The sequence below is a fragment of the Miniopterus natalensis genome, chromosome 12, assembly GCF_054644295.1.
Source record: "Miniopterus natalensis isolate mMinNat1 chromosome 12, mMinNat1.hap1, whole genome shotgun sequence".
In the NCBI taxonomy this organism is placed as follows: Eukaryota; Metazoa; Chordata; class Mammalia; order Chiroptera; family Miniopteridae; genus Miniopterus; species Miniopterus natalensis.
In genome coordinates this window covers 48,140,265-48,155,758 of record NC_142092.1, presented here as the reverse complement: position 1 = coordinate 48,155,758, position 15,494 = coordinate 48,140,265, and the positions used below count along the sequence as shown (strand labels likewise).

Sequence of the window (15,494 nt, the reverse complement as noted above, 5' to 3'; positions counted from 1 at the left end):
CATATGCACCAACTCCCCCACTCATCAAACATGTATGAAATACCTACTGTGTGTCAGGATTACGCTAATCCCCAATGAGGAGAAAGGAAAGAGTATACAAGAAAAAAGCAGGTGAGAAGAATCAGCTCCGCAAGGAGAGTGATGTTGAACAGAATATAAGTACACAAATTGGGGTATAAAAATAGAATTGTGCATTGAAGGTACTCAATAAATATTTGTTGGATCAAGTTCCATAAGAGAAGCACAAATAAAGATCTACAGAAATCTGTAGTAAGGATAAACCACTATCAGCTGGAGAAATGTGGGCAGATTCCATAAGGAAGACTGGTATTTGAGAGGGGCTGAGAAGGTCAGGCAGCGGGCAAATGGAGATGTGGGAAGAGATTTCAAGCAGAGGAAGAAAAAGTGGGAAAGCATGTGACCTGTGGGAGTGAAGGGCAAAGGGAAGCAGCGGGAGAAAAAACTCTTATAGATTATGGGTGAAGATCATGGAGGGCCTGAACCAAAACTGGATTTTTTTTAGGATGAAAAAAACTTACTTGCAAATAATACTTCCCCGGGATTTACTATGACAAGGTTTAATCTGTAGTGAACAAGCTATTGCTTTCCACATTTCTGGCTGGCACTTTTTAATGTCAAGAACAGGTATGTTGATAAATGGCATCTTTATGCTTCCTTTTTCCCATAGCTTCATGTCGTTCATGGCTCCTTGATCTGATTGAGCATTACAACTCCTGAAAAGCTCTGTCGGCCTGAAGAGAAAAAAAGACCAGATGGAATCAAGAGGCAATTATTTTCTAGAGAGAAGTGATGTGTAAAATCTTGACATACTAATTAGGAAAATCTGCTTTTCTTAAAGAAAGTACATACAACCCATCAAAAGGTATCACTTTTGAGTGTATGAAGATTCAATGTAGACACTATTATTAAGATTCCGATAGCATGTTTTCTTTCTAACACACATTTTTGTGAAACAGTTAAAAGCTTCAAAATGCTGTGGGTAGGACTGTCATCTCCACTCGTCCATCTTTCATTTCACAAAATAAAAAAGCCTAAGTTTTAAAAATTGAGGTATAATTTATAAACATAAAATGCACAGATTTTATGGGTACAGTTTTGTGATTTAATAAATGTGTACATCCATATAAACACATCCAAATATAAATAATACTTTTATGAAAAATAACTATTTTTTAAAACAAAACAAAAATTTGTGAAGGGTAGGACCGGTTTACAGTTTTGAAAATCTCCTTAATGTGTGGCTTAATAGGAGACAGCTGGCTTTGCATCTGCTCCTGCATTCAATCTGTTGCTATATCACATGTCTTAGAGAATCCTCCACGGTTCATTCTTGTGAGAATGATCCTGAAAAAGGCAAATAACATCTTAGTATTATTATAATAGTTTTGATCCCACTGGATTTTGGGAACCATGGACCACACTTTGAGAAACAATGGTTTACTCATTTACCTGTTTGTAAACATTAAGGTTGTTTCTAGCTTTAATGTCTCTTTTAATGGCTGTGAATGGCAGTGTTGGGTCATAACTTTCTAGAAACCTCCAAACTGTTTTCTGAAGGGGTTATTACATTTTATGCTCTCATTAGCAATGTATGAAAGTTCCAATTGCTTTCCATGCTTTCAGTCTTTTTACTTGTAGCTTTTCTATTAGTGTGCAGTGGTATCTTACTGGTTTTAATTTGTATTTTGCATGACTAATAAGAATGAAGTTTTTCATTTACTTAAATGTTTATTGTGATGTCTTCTTTGGCAAAGGGTCCTTGGAAGTTTTTTGCCTGTTTTTTTATTTGGTCATTTGATTTTATTATGAAGTTGCAGGAGTTACTTACATATTCTGGATACAAGCCTTTTGTCAAATGTATGCGTGGTGTATGTGCATGTGTGACACTGAGTATTTTTTCTCAGACTGTGGTTTGCCTTTTCAAATTTTAAATGGTGTCTTTCAGTGAACAAAAGTGTTTCCTGTTGAACTCTAATTCATTAATTTTTTTCTTTTATAATTAGTTCATTTTGTGTCCTGTCTACAAAATCTTTGCCTACACCAAGGTTAATATATTTTTCTATGCTTTCTTCTAGAAGCTTTATATTTTTAGCTTTTATGTTTAGTTCTATGACCTACCTTGAATTAATTCTTGCATATGGTGTGAGACAGACGTTGACATTTTTTTTTCTCATAAGGTAAATTCACTTGTTCCAGCATTATTTGTTGAAAGATGTTTCTTTTTGCCTTGAATTGCCTTGCTGCCTTTGTTGAAAATCAGTTTACTCTGTGTGGGTCAATTCTTGCCTCTCTATTTTGTCCTACTGATCTGTTTGTCCAAATTTATGCCAATATTACATTGTTTTAATTTCTGTTGCTTTATAATAAGTCTTAAAATCAAGTACTGTAAGTTCTCAAATTTGTTCTTTTTAAAAAATTGTGTTAGCTTTTTAGGTCCCTTGTATTTTCATATGAATTTTAAAATTAGCCTGGCAATTTCTATTTTAAAAAGCTCACTGGAATTTTGATTGGGATTACAATGAATCTAGAAATAAGTTTCAGGAGAATTACCATTTTAATAATATTGAGTCTTCTAATCCATGAACATGGTACCTCTCTCCATTTATTTGTTGTCTTTAATTTCTTTCTAAAGTTTTCTGGTTTTTAATATAGAGTTCTTGCACATCTTTTGTTAAATGTATCCCTAAGTATTTCATGATTTTTTGATGCAATCGTGTACATTAGTATTTTTTAATACATTTCATTTTCCAATTATGTGTTGCTAATATACAGAAATACAATTGGCTTTTATATGTTAACCTTGTATCCTATGGCTTTGTTAAATTAAAGATTTTGTGGCATCTTTTGTGGTTCCCTCCTTTCTGTGATTTTCTGCTCTGGTAGCCCTAACCTTTGATCTCTTAATTCCTCAGCCCAAGGCTGCTGTTCTTTGCTTGAATTCTATGTGCCATGCAAGGATCCTAAGAGTGCTCATGAAGGAAAAACTGGATAAATGTGGCTCTCCATTCAGTGTAGTTTCTATCTTGAATGAGATGAAGCCCCTCCTGCTTTTGGTATCTTTCCAATATGTTCAAAATAATAGGTTTCTAATATTTTATGCAGAGCTCATAATTGGTACTGGCAGGAGTGTTAGTCTGATACAAACTACTCAACCATTAGCACAAGCTAGAATTATGTGTGCAAGTTTAACTTCAAACATTTCAAAGATTTCAAATTTGCTCAATCTTATTGGCTAATACGCTATCACCAATTATAAAGATATCTCAAATTTCTTACTCAAAACAATAATTTGAATACTTTTAAGAGGATAAGATGTATGTTAGCTTGAGGTAAACATCCTCTGAACTTCCTTCTGGCTCAAATGAATAATTCTTCCTTTTTGACCTCCTGATCTCTGGGCAGCAGCTCACAAACCCAGCTTCCTCTTCTTTAGAAACTCTCCCTCTCTGGTTTCTCTGATGTGGCGTTTTCTCTGCTTCTAGCTGCCCCTCTTTTGTTTTCTTCAGTGCTTCTTCAGCCATTAATTCAGTTCTTGGCCCTTAATTTTCTTACCATACACGATACCTCTGGAAAATACCTATTCAAATTGCTTCTGTAACGAAAATATAGGGGACTCACTAAGTGGAAACCTCAGCTGGTCTGAAGGTCCTTCAAAGTAAACTGACCACAAGAGAGCAATTGAATTCTAGAAGCTTGAAGTATCCTTACATTAGAAGAAACTCTATTACAGTGCTTCCTTTCCCAGAGAGAATTTACTACATGGAATATAGCATTTAAAGATGAAATCATAAAGAAAGACTATTTCCTTTTAACTTAGCAAAACCAAAATCAAAGTATAGTAGCCCAGCCAGGCAGTGGTTGAGCACTGACCTAGGATCCAGGAGATCGCAGTTTGATTCCCAGTCAGGGCACGTACCTGGGTTGTGGGCTCGATCACATCAGGGGCATGCAGGAGGCAGCCAATAAATGACAGCTCTCTTATCACTGATGATTCTCTCTCTCTCTCTCCCTTCCTCTCTCTGAAATCAATAAAGATATATTAAAAAAAAAAATCAGAGTGTAGTGGTCTTTTTACTTATTTAAAAACAAGATAACCAATGACAAAATATTTCCATTCCATGTACAATAATTTTCTCTTACCTGTTGTTAAAATTAGTACAGTAAGTAAGGTTTCTACAGCCCAACTGGCAAGGTTCCCGAACATCTGCCAAACAGGTCAACATGGACACTTCCACTGGATTATATTCACAAAAGCGATCAAACTCTTGCCAACTCTGTGTATTGCCCCAGCTCATGCTATAAAGTTTAGTGCACAGTTCCCTGAAACAAAAGCACAAATGCAGAAACACATAGATAAGCCAAATGAATATTTGATTTGCATAAAATTCAAACTTCATGAACTATACTTTAGAATATAAGTGAGAAAAAAAGTACAAAACCCAAAAGACCAAGGTCTCTCTCCTAGAATTTAGAGCTAGAAAAAGTGATCTTGTAAAAAAAAAAAACCAAAAAAACACACCACACACACAAAATCACGTGATCTTGTTCATGAAACAGCCTTCTTTTAGCATCCATCTCTTTCCTTTTTGCCATGGTTGCTAGAAAGCTCAGTGCTAAATTTCATGTTTAATTATAGCATTTGTACATGCTTGTTCTTGGTAAAATTATTGCCCTCCAAATTTCTGATCTCTTTTACCTTTACATACAGTAAGTTAAAGCATACAGTTTTGCCTCCACAAGGATATATTTCACTGTATTTATATTCCAATCACAGAAGGCAAAACTGTGACATGGTCCTCAGACGTCTTTAAATAAGCATTAAAGATTTAGGGTTCACCAGTTTCTCTCTGAAAAACTATCCCCAAACCACTTATATTCCTGAAGATATATCAAGAAAGTCTCTACGCAAAGGCGTATGAATTCCAAAACTTGTATATACTATTGTAGTTAATATATGACATTCTTATTTTCAGTAGTCCATGATTACAAAGCAACTTAAATGCATGCATATAGCTAAAATAATATCAGTACTATTTCTAAAGTGCTTTTACACATTATATTCAGTAGTTTAATGTTTAAAATTTATAAATATAATAAAAATGTAAATACATTAATACAAAACTTTAATACTACCAAAATATGCAAACTGACAAGTAAAAATTCCCCACTCGTGTAACATTTTATTTTACTTTCATAATTACTCCTATGAGGAGGGTATCTTTACTTTTAAGAGTTTGTTCACTCACTCTATCACTGTTTATTGAGTGCCTTTTTGTGTGAGGTTCTGTTCAAGGCACTGGATATGCAGTGGTGAATAAAAGAGACAAGGTCTCTGCTCCCCACGGAGCTTATACATCATGGGGATGAGAAAGGTGAGATCAAGTTACATTAGGTACCTTGATCTGGAAATCAGTCCTTTCTCTAGTACTTAACATTCTGTATGGCTTGGAGAGATTGTTGAAAACATCTCAGAGTTAGTTTTCTAGATATAAACAGGAATTATACAAATTGAGATACCAAATCAATCATCTTACAAAGTTTTATGAGGACAAAATAAGATGGAAGTGAAAGCATTCAGTAAACAGAAAGCCTTACATTAAAGTAAGAGAGGGCAAACAGTGTTTTTACTGAATTTCTCCCGAGACGGCACAGCCATTCCAATCTCCAGCGACTTTAGGGCATAAACTCTTTTGTACACATTCAAAGAATTACTCAGCACCTCTCCCATAAATACATTTTTTAATTCCATTCAGCAACACAATTTCCTTAATTACAGGACCAACTTAACTTCTCTTTAAGTTCTTCAGTTAATTTTCTTTGGATATTTTTCAGATTTTTCATCTCTTTGGAAAAGTTTGATGAGCTATTCCAGGTACACTTTTTTGCTAAAGGTCCATCCAATTTAGAAACCACAGGAAAGATTGTTTCACTACTGGTATGTCGGGTTCAAGTCAGAATATTCTAGTAATGTGTGGTCCCTTTTCACCCAAAATATCTCTAATAAAGTGAACTTTTATTTCACCTGTGTTTTATCATGTCCTTAGTTATCTCCACTTATCCTTGTTTCTACTTGTGTTTCCTTCATCCTATATTTCTACTGTCAATTTTTCATCCTTAAGTGTATCACTCAAATGAATGCCTACATACTGCTACCTAACTTTAGGTATAAGTGTCAACCCAGGTTATTTACTAATATATACAAAAAGTTGGTTAAGTTCAAAGTTTTATAATTTAACAAAGAGAATATCCCTTAGGTGTCATATCAAAACATCTTCTATTGCAAGCTTACTTAATATCCTCAAGTATAAAATCCATATTGCATCATTTCAAAATATTTATTGCTAATTCTCTACACCCCAAAACACAGTGCTTTTACCATTCAATGTACAAAAACAATGTTTTGTATATAGTAGTCCCCATTATCTGCAGGGGATATGTTCCAAGACCCCCAGTGGATACTGAACCCTATATTATGTTTTTGCCTGTATATACATACCTTTAATGAAGTTTGATTTATAAATTAGGCACAATAAGAGATCAACAATAACTAATAAAATAATTATGATATACTATAAATAAAAGTTATATGAATGTGCTTTCTCTCAGCAAACTAGCATGAATTTCTTTTTTCTTCTTCATAATTTCACTGATAAAAGATTCATTCTTATAGTAGTTCTTAGCAACCTCAGCATACGATGCTTTTCTTTAAAGTCAAGAACTTCCACTTTTTCACTTAAAGGAAGCACTTTCTGGCTTCTCTTTGGCATATCTGAATTGCCAACATCACTACTCTTGCTTAAGCTTTGGGGCCATTAAGTAAAATTAGGGCTATTTGGACACAAACACTGCAATATTGTGCCAGTTGATCTGATCTCCTAGATGGCTACTAAGTGGCTCAGGGGTAGGGAGCATATATAGCCTGGAGATGTTGGACAAAGGGATGATTCACATCCTGGGCAGGATGAAGCAGGACAGATGGAGTGGATGGTGTGAGATATCTCATGTTACTCAGAACAGCATGCAATTTAAAACATGAATTACTTATTTCTGGAATTTTCCATTTAATATTTTCGGACCATGGTTGATCCATGGTAACTTGAAACCATGGAAAGTGAAATTGCAAATAAGAGGGGACTGTTGTATATGTGATGCTCAATAAGTATTTGCTGGATAAAAGAATGAAAGATTCTGTATCTTCTAAACTCAAGTCTATACAATGCAAGAATATAACAGATACTTGCTAGACTTAAAATAATTAAAGTGCTCTTTTCTACTGGTTTTAATAAAGGAAAATGAGATACTGACCTACATGTTGAAGTGTTTGCTTTAGAACAACAATGCAATTTAGCCCCATCAAGGCCTGTAGAGGGAGGAGGGTGTAGAGTGACTCCAGGGTGAACAGACTGTGAGCTTTCAAGAAAACACTGCCAAAGAGGATCCTGAGGCAAGGGCTGGGTCTTACAACCCTCGATGAGGCCATCAACAATCTCCATTTCTGTTTTTTTAGACATCAGAATTCTCTTGCAGGCATTTTGGCAAGCATGGTCTTCAGCTCTGTCACAGCAATATAAACCTACATTTTCAGGATACAAGTAGCTTAATTAGCTGGTTTTATTTCTTGTACTACTCAGAACAAAAGAACATGGTGCTGTACTGGAAACCATTACTTCTCTGAGTCATATGTCAATATCTGCAGTATACAGGGCCTACCAAATTCTCTCTCCATCACTTTGCAGTATAGTAAATAAATGTATTTACTAGGTATACCTATAGACTAAGTATTTATTACTAGAACTCACCACTACCCCCAATCATGGGCTCTCTGGCAACATTCCTGAATAAATGATAGGTCATCCTAAACCTAAGAAGTCCTTACATGCAAGATATTTTATGTTCCTGGAAAACGTAGATCAAACTGGAATTATTTCATGCTAGAAATGACTTCCTAAAAGGGACTATATCTGGACATAATGAGAGAGAGATGACTAATTTTAATGGCAATAACCACAAACATTTCAACACACTCTGGGATATAAAGCTTTTACATATCTGTGCAAGTTAATTAATCTAAGTTATAATTTAAATAATAGCAAACTCTGGCGAGACATCAGTTTGCTACCGACTTTAATTTTCTACAAAGAATCAGAAAGTTAAAGAACACTTTCAACTAATCTATAGAATTCAGAAGGGCTTCTTTGATGTAGTTTTCTTTGACTTTTTAAGTAATCTTTCAGGCGTATGTTTGTAGCTTTCTTTTCCAGATTTTCTATGTATTAGCACAGACATTTGAGATGGTTGTTCTACCCTTAAAAGTCTTTCTGCTCCCCCTCTTTTTTCAGCTTCTATCACCTTAGCTCCAGCAACACATCTGTATAGCCTGTCAGTGAAGACTTTAAAATGACAGCTTATTTGTGGCAAATGTTTCATCCTCTGATTGTCATCACACAGCCACGTCACAGAATGTCATAAGCCTCAGAGTTCAGCTTTAGATGATAAACAAGGCACATAGCATTGCTTTTGAGTTTATAAAAATATGCTTTTCAATATCCCAGTATAAATCAAAACATTGGCAACTGGCTTATAAATCCTATCAGTTTTTGTCAGTTGGTTAATTAGCTCTTTAAACTTTGATAACCTCTACATGAAGAAAATGGATTTTGGATGTACAAGCTGACATTTTAAAAAATATCAAGATCTTTTCTCACTTAATGATGTTTTCATTATAAAAGTAATAACTGTTTATTAGTAAAAATTAGATACATATAAATATAGAATAGGTATATAACTAAAAATGTATCATACTATATATACTTAGTTCTGCAACTTTCTTTTTTTGCTTATTATATCTTGAACTTCTATGTAGATGTACTTCTTTATGTTGGTTGTATAGTGTTGTTATTATATAGATATATGATTTAGTTAATCATTTTTAATCAATACCTTATTGATGGATGTTTGGGTTACTCCTAATTTTCCTCTATTACCACCAATGTTGTAGCAAATATCCTTTATATGTGTAGATAAATTTTTGCAAATATGTAAGTGTTGAAGGACAAAATCTGAGAAATGGAATTGCTAGGTTAAAAGGTATAATTATTTGAAATTCTCATGGTTGTAACCCAGTTCCCCCACCCCCCATCCATACTAACAAATTCTTCCTCCTCAGAGAGTGCCTGTTGCTTCAAACCTTTGCCAGCTCCATCTTTCTGGCATATTTTAGCTGTGTCAGTAATGTCCAATCTGCGAAATCTAAACACCAAAGGAAGTCTGGTGTCTCCCAAATGCCCCAGACTGCAGATATCTACAAGATTTTACTTCCTTTTACAAGTTATTTTACCAAAGCTTGAAATGAGAGGAATATGTCCCTTTTACTTACTATCTGTTGGGTTCCTCATTGGATAAGATTGGGTATAATTGTTGACACAGTGTATTAATTGTGGACTAATAGAGGCACAATAATTTTCCACTGCTTTGATCTGAGATGGACCTGGAGAAGAGTCTGTTCGAAAAATGGCTTGACAGTATTCTCGGCAGTTTGTGTGATGACCTGCATAGCTGCAACAAACTGAGCCCACTGTGGGGGAAAAGGAGATGACATTGAAATGGAAACAGCTATTTGCTAACAATAAATCATAATAATAATAATAGAACAATGTGTCTTTTTGAATTTGGGAAATAAAACCCAGACATAGAAGACAAGTACTTAAAATCAGCACTACTGTAGGTATAGACATGGGGACATTCAGCTACTCACCAGTATAAGAAAGTCACTATTGGTCAACTTACAGTATAGTCCAGTGGCTTTCAGCAGGAGTAATACCACCCCCCTGGGAGAATTTGAATACAAATGGAAATGTTTCTGGTTTTCATGACTTGGGGACCACTGCTGCCATCTAGTGCATGGGGGTCAGGACTAGTAAATGTTCTGCAACGTGTAGGACAGTGTCACACAGCCAATGTCTCCCAAAATGCCAATAGCGCCCATGTTGAGAACCACTGGAACAGCTTTCCACATTAGATTTGTGGAAAACAACACAGATCAAAATAAATAAAACAAAACCCCAAATGTCTCACATTTATAAAATAGGACCAGTAAAAACTAAGAGATGTCAGGATTTCATTAATTTGACAATTATATAACTGTATATTTTGAAATGAAAGCCCAAAAGTCCTACAGTGTTTAACATCTGCAAGAATATACCTAAATTAAAACTCTTCACCTCACAACTGATACAACCTGCTTCAATTTTGAAAGGTAAAACCCATATTTGATTCTGGATTTATGTATTTTTAAAAATCAACAGGACCATTTAAGGTATCTGGGGAGAGCTAGATGAGTGGCTGGGGGGTGCAGATGTGGGATTTAATAACGGAAAGAACAAGAGACATTCACAGAGAGGCTAAGGGGTCTGTGGGAAGCTGAAAGGAGACAAGGTAGAGGTATGGTAGGAAAAGGGTAAGAGAAAGGCAGGTAAAAAATCTGATAATTATTAGAGATGGTTATGGAGGAACCAGAACAGATTTCTGGTGAATTTCACAGACCAGGGAATGAGCAGGGAATTCAGGTACCTTCCAGAAATAATAATGATAATGATAAAATCATATATAGATTAAACTAGGACTGAACTAATGCAGGACAGGCCTCAGTTCCCTGGGCAAGGACACTGTTTCATACCTACTGTGCCACATAAGTTTTTAACTTCTAATTACTACCAAAGTTACTGTGTTCACTGATGAATCGTTCATTTGCATCACAAAGAATAGTTATTAATGGCTACACGTATCCCTGTCGACGTCAATGAGGATAAAGGGGGGTGCTAAGGCTGGGAGAGAAACGAGAGCGTAGGGTAAGGATGCCTCTCTCCTGGCTTCCATCATCCTGGCTCCCTCACCAGTGTGGGAGGCTCTAAGATCATGTGCCAGAGGTTATCTGGAAGAAACGGTAGAAGATAAAATACAGGCAGCTAATGTTTCTTATTATACTTTGATACACCCCACTGCCAAGCTAATCTAGATGACTCCTTGTCTCTCAGATGTATTTCCTCTCTCTAACTGCCCTCACTAGTCCCTTCATTTGGAATGCCTTCCTCCAGTCTCCACTGTTCACACTTTGTCCATCCTTCAAGGCCTAGCTCAGCCACCAACTCCATAAAGTCACCTGTAAGCACCCCTGCAGGATATGATCCCTCCTTCCTCTGAAGTCCCATAGCACTTTTATCAGTGATACTACCCGAATCCACCATGTCCCAGAGTTCTTTGTGTACAGGGTGTGTCCCCTATAGATGTGTATTTGTCCAGCACAGAGCAAGTCGTGAATGCCTGCTGAATAAACTGAGAGGCAGCATCATTGTATCACGGGGGTGTGCTTAACTTCTGAAAGTGATCCTATTTGTTCAAGTGGGGCATGATCTTCCTCTAACACATCTAGCACTAGTATCTGCTTTGTAAATCTGCAATTAGGATATGGGAATGAATACTTGTGCCTATCAGAATCCCACTGGGCACATTCCTTTAGGTGGTTTACTGAGAGCCTAAGTTATAATGCCAGGGTCTTGTCAGTATTTATAACAACTAATCAAAATCTATAAACTGTGTTTTGCTCTTTGGACTGCTTGTATAACCATCAATAACATACTTACTTTCATTTCTGCTAATGCAACTGAAAAGAGCATTCTGTAAATTAAAAACAAACAGAAGTTAACAACCACACTGAATTTCTAATTTTATTCCACTTTATGGTTATATGGAAATCAGAGTATCAAAACATTTAATTCTTTAAGTCCAAGACTGAAAACAAAGAAGCTATGGGATGGCATCCTGGTGAAAAGGAAAACTATCTTCTAACACATATTAGGGATTAAGATTGCCACCTGAGCCATATGGCAAACTAAGTTTATGTAAAACTGTACGAATGTGTGTATGTGGGGACACTAACAATATATTAATCTCAATTATTTCTTGCAGGTATATAAAAAAGCTTCCAGAAAATAATATAATAAATGACCTTTAGGGAAATATATACATTTCACATAACCATTGCATTTTAGAGTTGCAAATACCTTAGAGGGAGTCTCTAATTGTTCTCAAACTTGACCATTTGCTAGAATCACCTCAGCTTCCTAGGCCTCATGCTAGACTACAGAAACAGATTCTGTAAAGCACAAAACAGGAGTAAAGCACAAAAATCTAAATTTTAAACAAGGCTTCAAAGATGTTTCTTACATAGCCATCCTGGGGACAGACTTGGGGAATCTCTCTATCATTTTACAGATGGATAAGTTTTCTCAGCAGGGTAGAAACTGCCCAAGGTTTCAAAAGCAGAGCCTGAGTCTCAAATTAGTGTTTATAGAGCTCTTAGATCACTGTTTTGATAATACCACATTGTATTAAAATCACTGTAAGGAAAATGAGAAGTAAAAGAAGCCAAAAACAAAATATTCCTATACAAAGCCATTTGGATATTCAAGGCTTGTCGGCTATGATGATTGGAAGAGAATGAATTCTTAAAAGAAATGACACTGGCATAAATAAAAGGTAAATGGAAATTAAGTGCACCCTGTTGTTGACTAGGGATGATTTGGGTTTTTAAGTTTAGCTAAATCACAAGCTAGCTATATGATCTGTACTTGCTAAAGGACCAGCTTTACTGATATTTAAACCCTGGCTTTAAAAATCCATCTATATAGGTGTGTGAAGCTGTACTGCATTCATTTTTTCCAATAAACAATATTCTACTGTAGAAATAATCTACACATGATTTATTATTTTAAAGCAAAACAAAACAAACTCCAAGGCCTCATAGATGAAGGCTAATTAATCCACCCAGTATAAATTCTTTGTTAGAGATGTCATCAAACAATATAAGAGTAATGAAAATTAAATATTTTTGGTGTTTTAAAATAATGATAATTTTTTGTTGTTGTTTAAGTATATTTTTATTGATTTCAGAGGGAGGAAGGGAGAGGGAGAGATAGAAACATCAATGATGAGAGAGTCATTGATCGGCTGCCTCCTGCACGCCCCCAACTGGGGATCGAACCTGCAACCCGGGCATGTGCCCTGATGGTGAATCGAACCCCGATCGCCTGGATCCTAGGTCGATGCTCAACCGCCGAGCCATGCCCAGTCGGGCAGATAATTTTTATATCTCTCTTCATCCATGTTTCTTTTAGTTTGACGTTTCAGCTACCCATCATAGATAGCCCTCTATTTGGGTTCACCGGTTTCAGGGACACTTTCCATAAAATTATGGAAATCAATATTAAAAAGGAATCTGTTACCAGCTTTCTAGCCTCCTTTGATTGGGTGAATATAATTCTCATTGATCTTCTTTCTAATAGGCTGGTTGCTCCTTTAGGTTTTTGGGCTGTCTGACCTTGTACCTGAAGAAATAAATGTTTTATCGTCTCGGTGGTCACCCTGCATTCCATAGCCTAATCTTCATTTTTTATGTTCTCCTAGTTATTCTTCAAATCTCCACAACAGTGTTCCCAACGGGGTTGATTTTGCCTCCTAGGGGATACTTGGCAATGTCTGGAAACATTTTTGACTGTCACAACTGGGGGGAAGGAGTATGTATTTACTGGCATTTGTGGGTAGAGGAGTCCAGAGATGCTGCTAAATATCCTATAATGCACAGGAAAGCTCCCCACAACAAAGGATTATCCAGCCCCAAATGTCAACAGTGCCAAGGTTGAGAAATCCTAGTCTAGATACTTACAAATTTGTTCAAGCTGGATTTTTGAAAAATCTGACCTTACAAATAAAAGAACTATTACTCTGGGTCAGCCTGTGGAATCACTCAGCTTCAGAGAGAGGTACAAAAGGACACAAAACCTGAAAAACGTCAGAGATGACCTAATCTAACTCCTTATTTGACAGAAGCCAGAGACATAGAAAGGAAAATACTTAATAGATCCTAGCTTTTACTCACACTAAGATGGTAGAGTTGGGTAGAAAGAAACCATAAGTCTTGCAAGCCTAAAATATTTACTGTATGACCCTTTACAGGAACAGCTTGCTGACCCCTGGTTTAGAAGGGCACAGCTGTCTCCCTGGAGGTCATATTCAGAGTTCAGAGATGTTCCCTAAGTATCTCTCATTTCTCTTAATGTTTATTGATAGACCCGTCACAAATAGGTTTACTCCAATTTGTTCAAACCAAAAACTTTTATCTTTTCATATGTCAGCGCCTCTAGTGTTAATACTGTTTTTATGTCTCTATCTTTATCGTTACCAATTTCAGTGTTTAAAAGAATGGTCCTTTATTCAAGTATACCAGTATTTGATGAATTCATTAATTCTCTGTTGCTTACTTTACACTCATCATGATTAAACAGTCTCTAATCATATCACCTTTTTTGATAAAAGATTCTAACCTTAGCTAATTTTATCTAGGTATAAATTATACCTTAGGTAACTATACCTAAGGTATAAACTACAGGTAACTCTACTTTTCACTGTTTAAACTTCTGCTGATTAGTTTGACAGGGCTTAAGATATACACATAATGAGTTACTGCATTTATTTATAGTTTCCTCATTTCTTAAAATAGCCAACCTTGAATTCTTAGTCAATTAAGTCTTTCAAATGCCTGATCATCATCTGGCGGCAAAAGCAGGAGGTAACTGGGGGTTTATAATTATTTGTATATAATAAATATATTATTATATGGAACCTCTTTGACCTTCTGCCATCAATTCTATACCCACTGTGCCTTCCTATAACAGCTCCCTCACCACTCATTTTACTCCAGACTAAGTCAAAGTTACAGTGTTACTGAGGTGAGGATCTACCACAACCTGAAAGGCACAAAAAACACATCAGTATACTGGAGTTGCCAGGGTCCCTAGAGACCTTCAAATCCAAAAGCTTTCACTATATAGCTGGACAACATTATTAGGATAACAGATACAATACAGTAAGTCCTCACTTAACATTGTCGATAGGTTCTGTGACTTTCACAAAAGGACACATAATAATATTTTATCACAGCTAATTAATAAAAATGAGTTAAGTTCCTATAGCATCTCTCATCAATGTGATTACAAAATGTTAAACAAAATGATGTTATTCAAGGATGTGCTATATTCAGTGCTTTCTCTACCCATCTAAAGAATGCCTAATTTATAGACATTTGTACCAGGTTTCCACATAAAAGTGCTATTTATTCTGAAACAAAAACCCTGTGCAATTCAGCTGTCCAGAATGAAAAAAAAAAATTGTTAAAAATTCTATCTATAAAAATACTAACTGTAGCACCTTTTTACAGGCAAAAAAATTTTGTTCCTCCTTTAAGTCTTACCTGCTCTGTGAAGATTTCCTCATTACCCTGAGCAGGGAGTTTTTCCTCCAGGTGCCAATGTATCTTGTACAGACTTATAGCAATGTACTTGTAATGAACTATTTGAATTTCTCTCTTCTCATGAACTGGACTATGAACTTCTTGTAGATAGTGGCTAAATCCTTTCATC

The 15,494-nt window shown here is 35.8% G+C and overlaps 1 protein-coding gene across 4 annotated transcripts in view; it reads right to left on the bottom strand.

The window, feature by feature from the left end:
- Positions 1-15,494, bottom strand: part of RECK (reversion inducing cysteine rich protein with kazal motifs) — a 65,103-nt gene that overhangs the window by 18,304 nt on the left and 31,305 nt on the right. For 3 of the 4 annotated variants that reach the window (XM_016222904.2, XM_016222905.2, XM_016222906.2), the window contains 5 exons: positions 11,661-11,694; positions 9,398-9,595; positions 7,327-7,594; positions 4,162-4,341; positions 540-752 (listed from right to left, as the gene is read on the bottom strand). In XM_016222904.2, the coding sequence (XP_016078390.2) occupies positions 540-752; positions 4,162-4,341; positions 7,327-7,594; positions 9,398-9,595; positions 11,661-11,694 (893 nt within the window). Of the gene's footprint in view, positions 1-539; positions 753-4,161; positions 4,342-7,326; positions 7,595-9,397; positions 9,596-11,660; positions 11,695-13,301; positions 14,443-15,494 lie in introns of those variants that run through there. The other variant, XM_087822767.1, reaches the window with a different exon arrangement.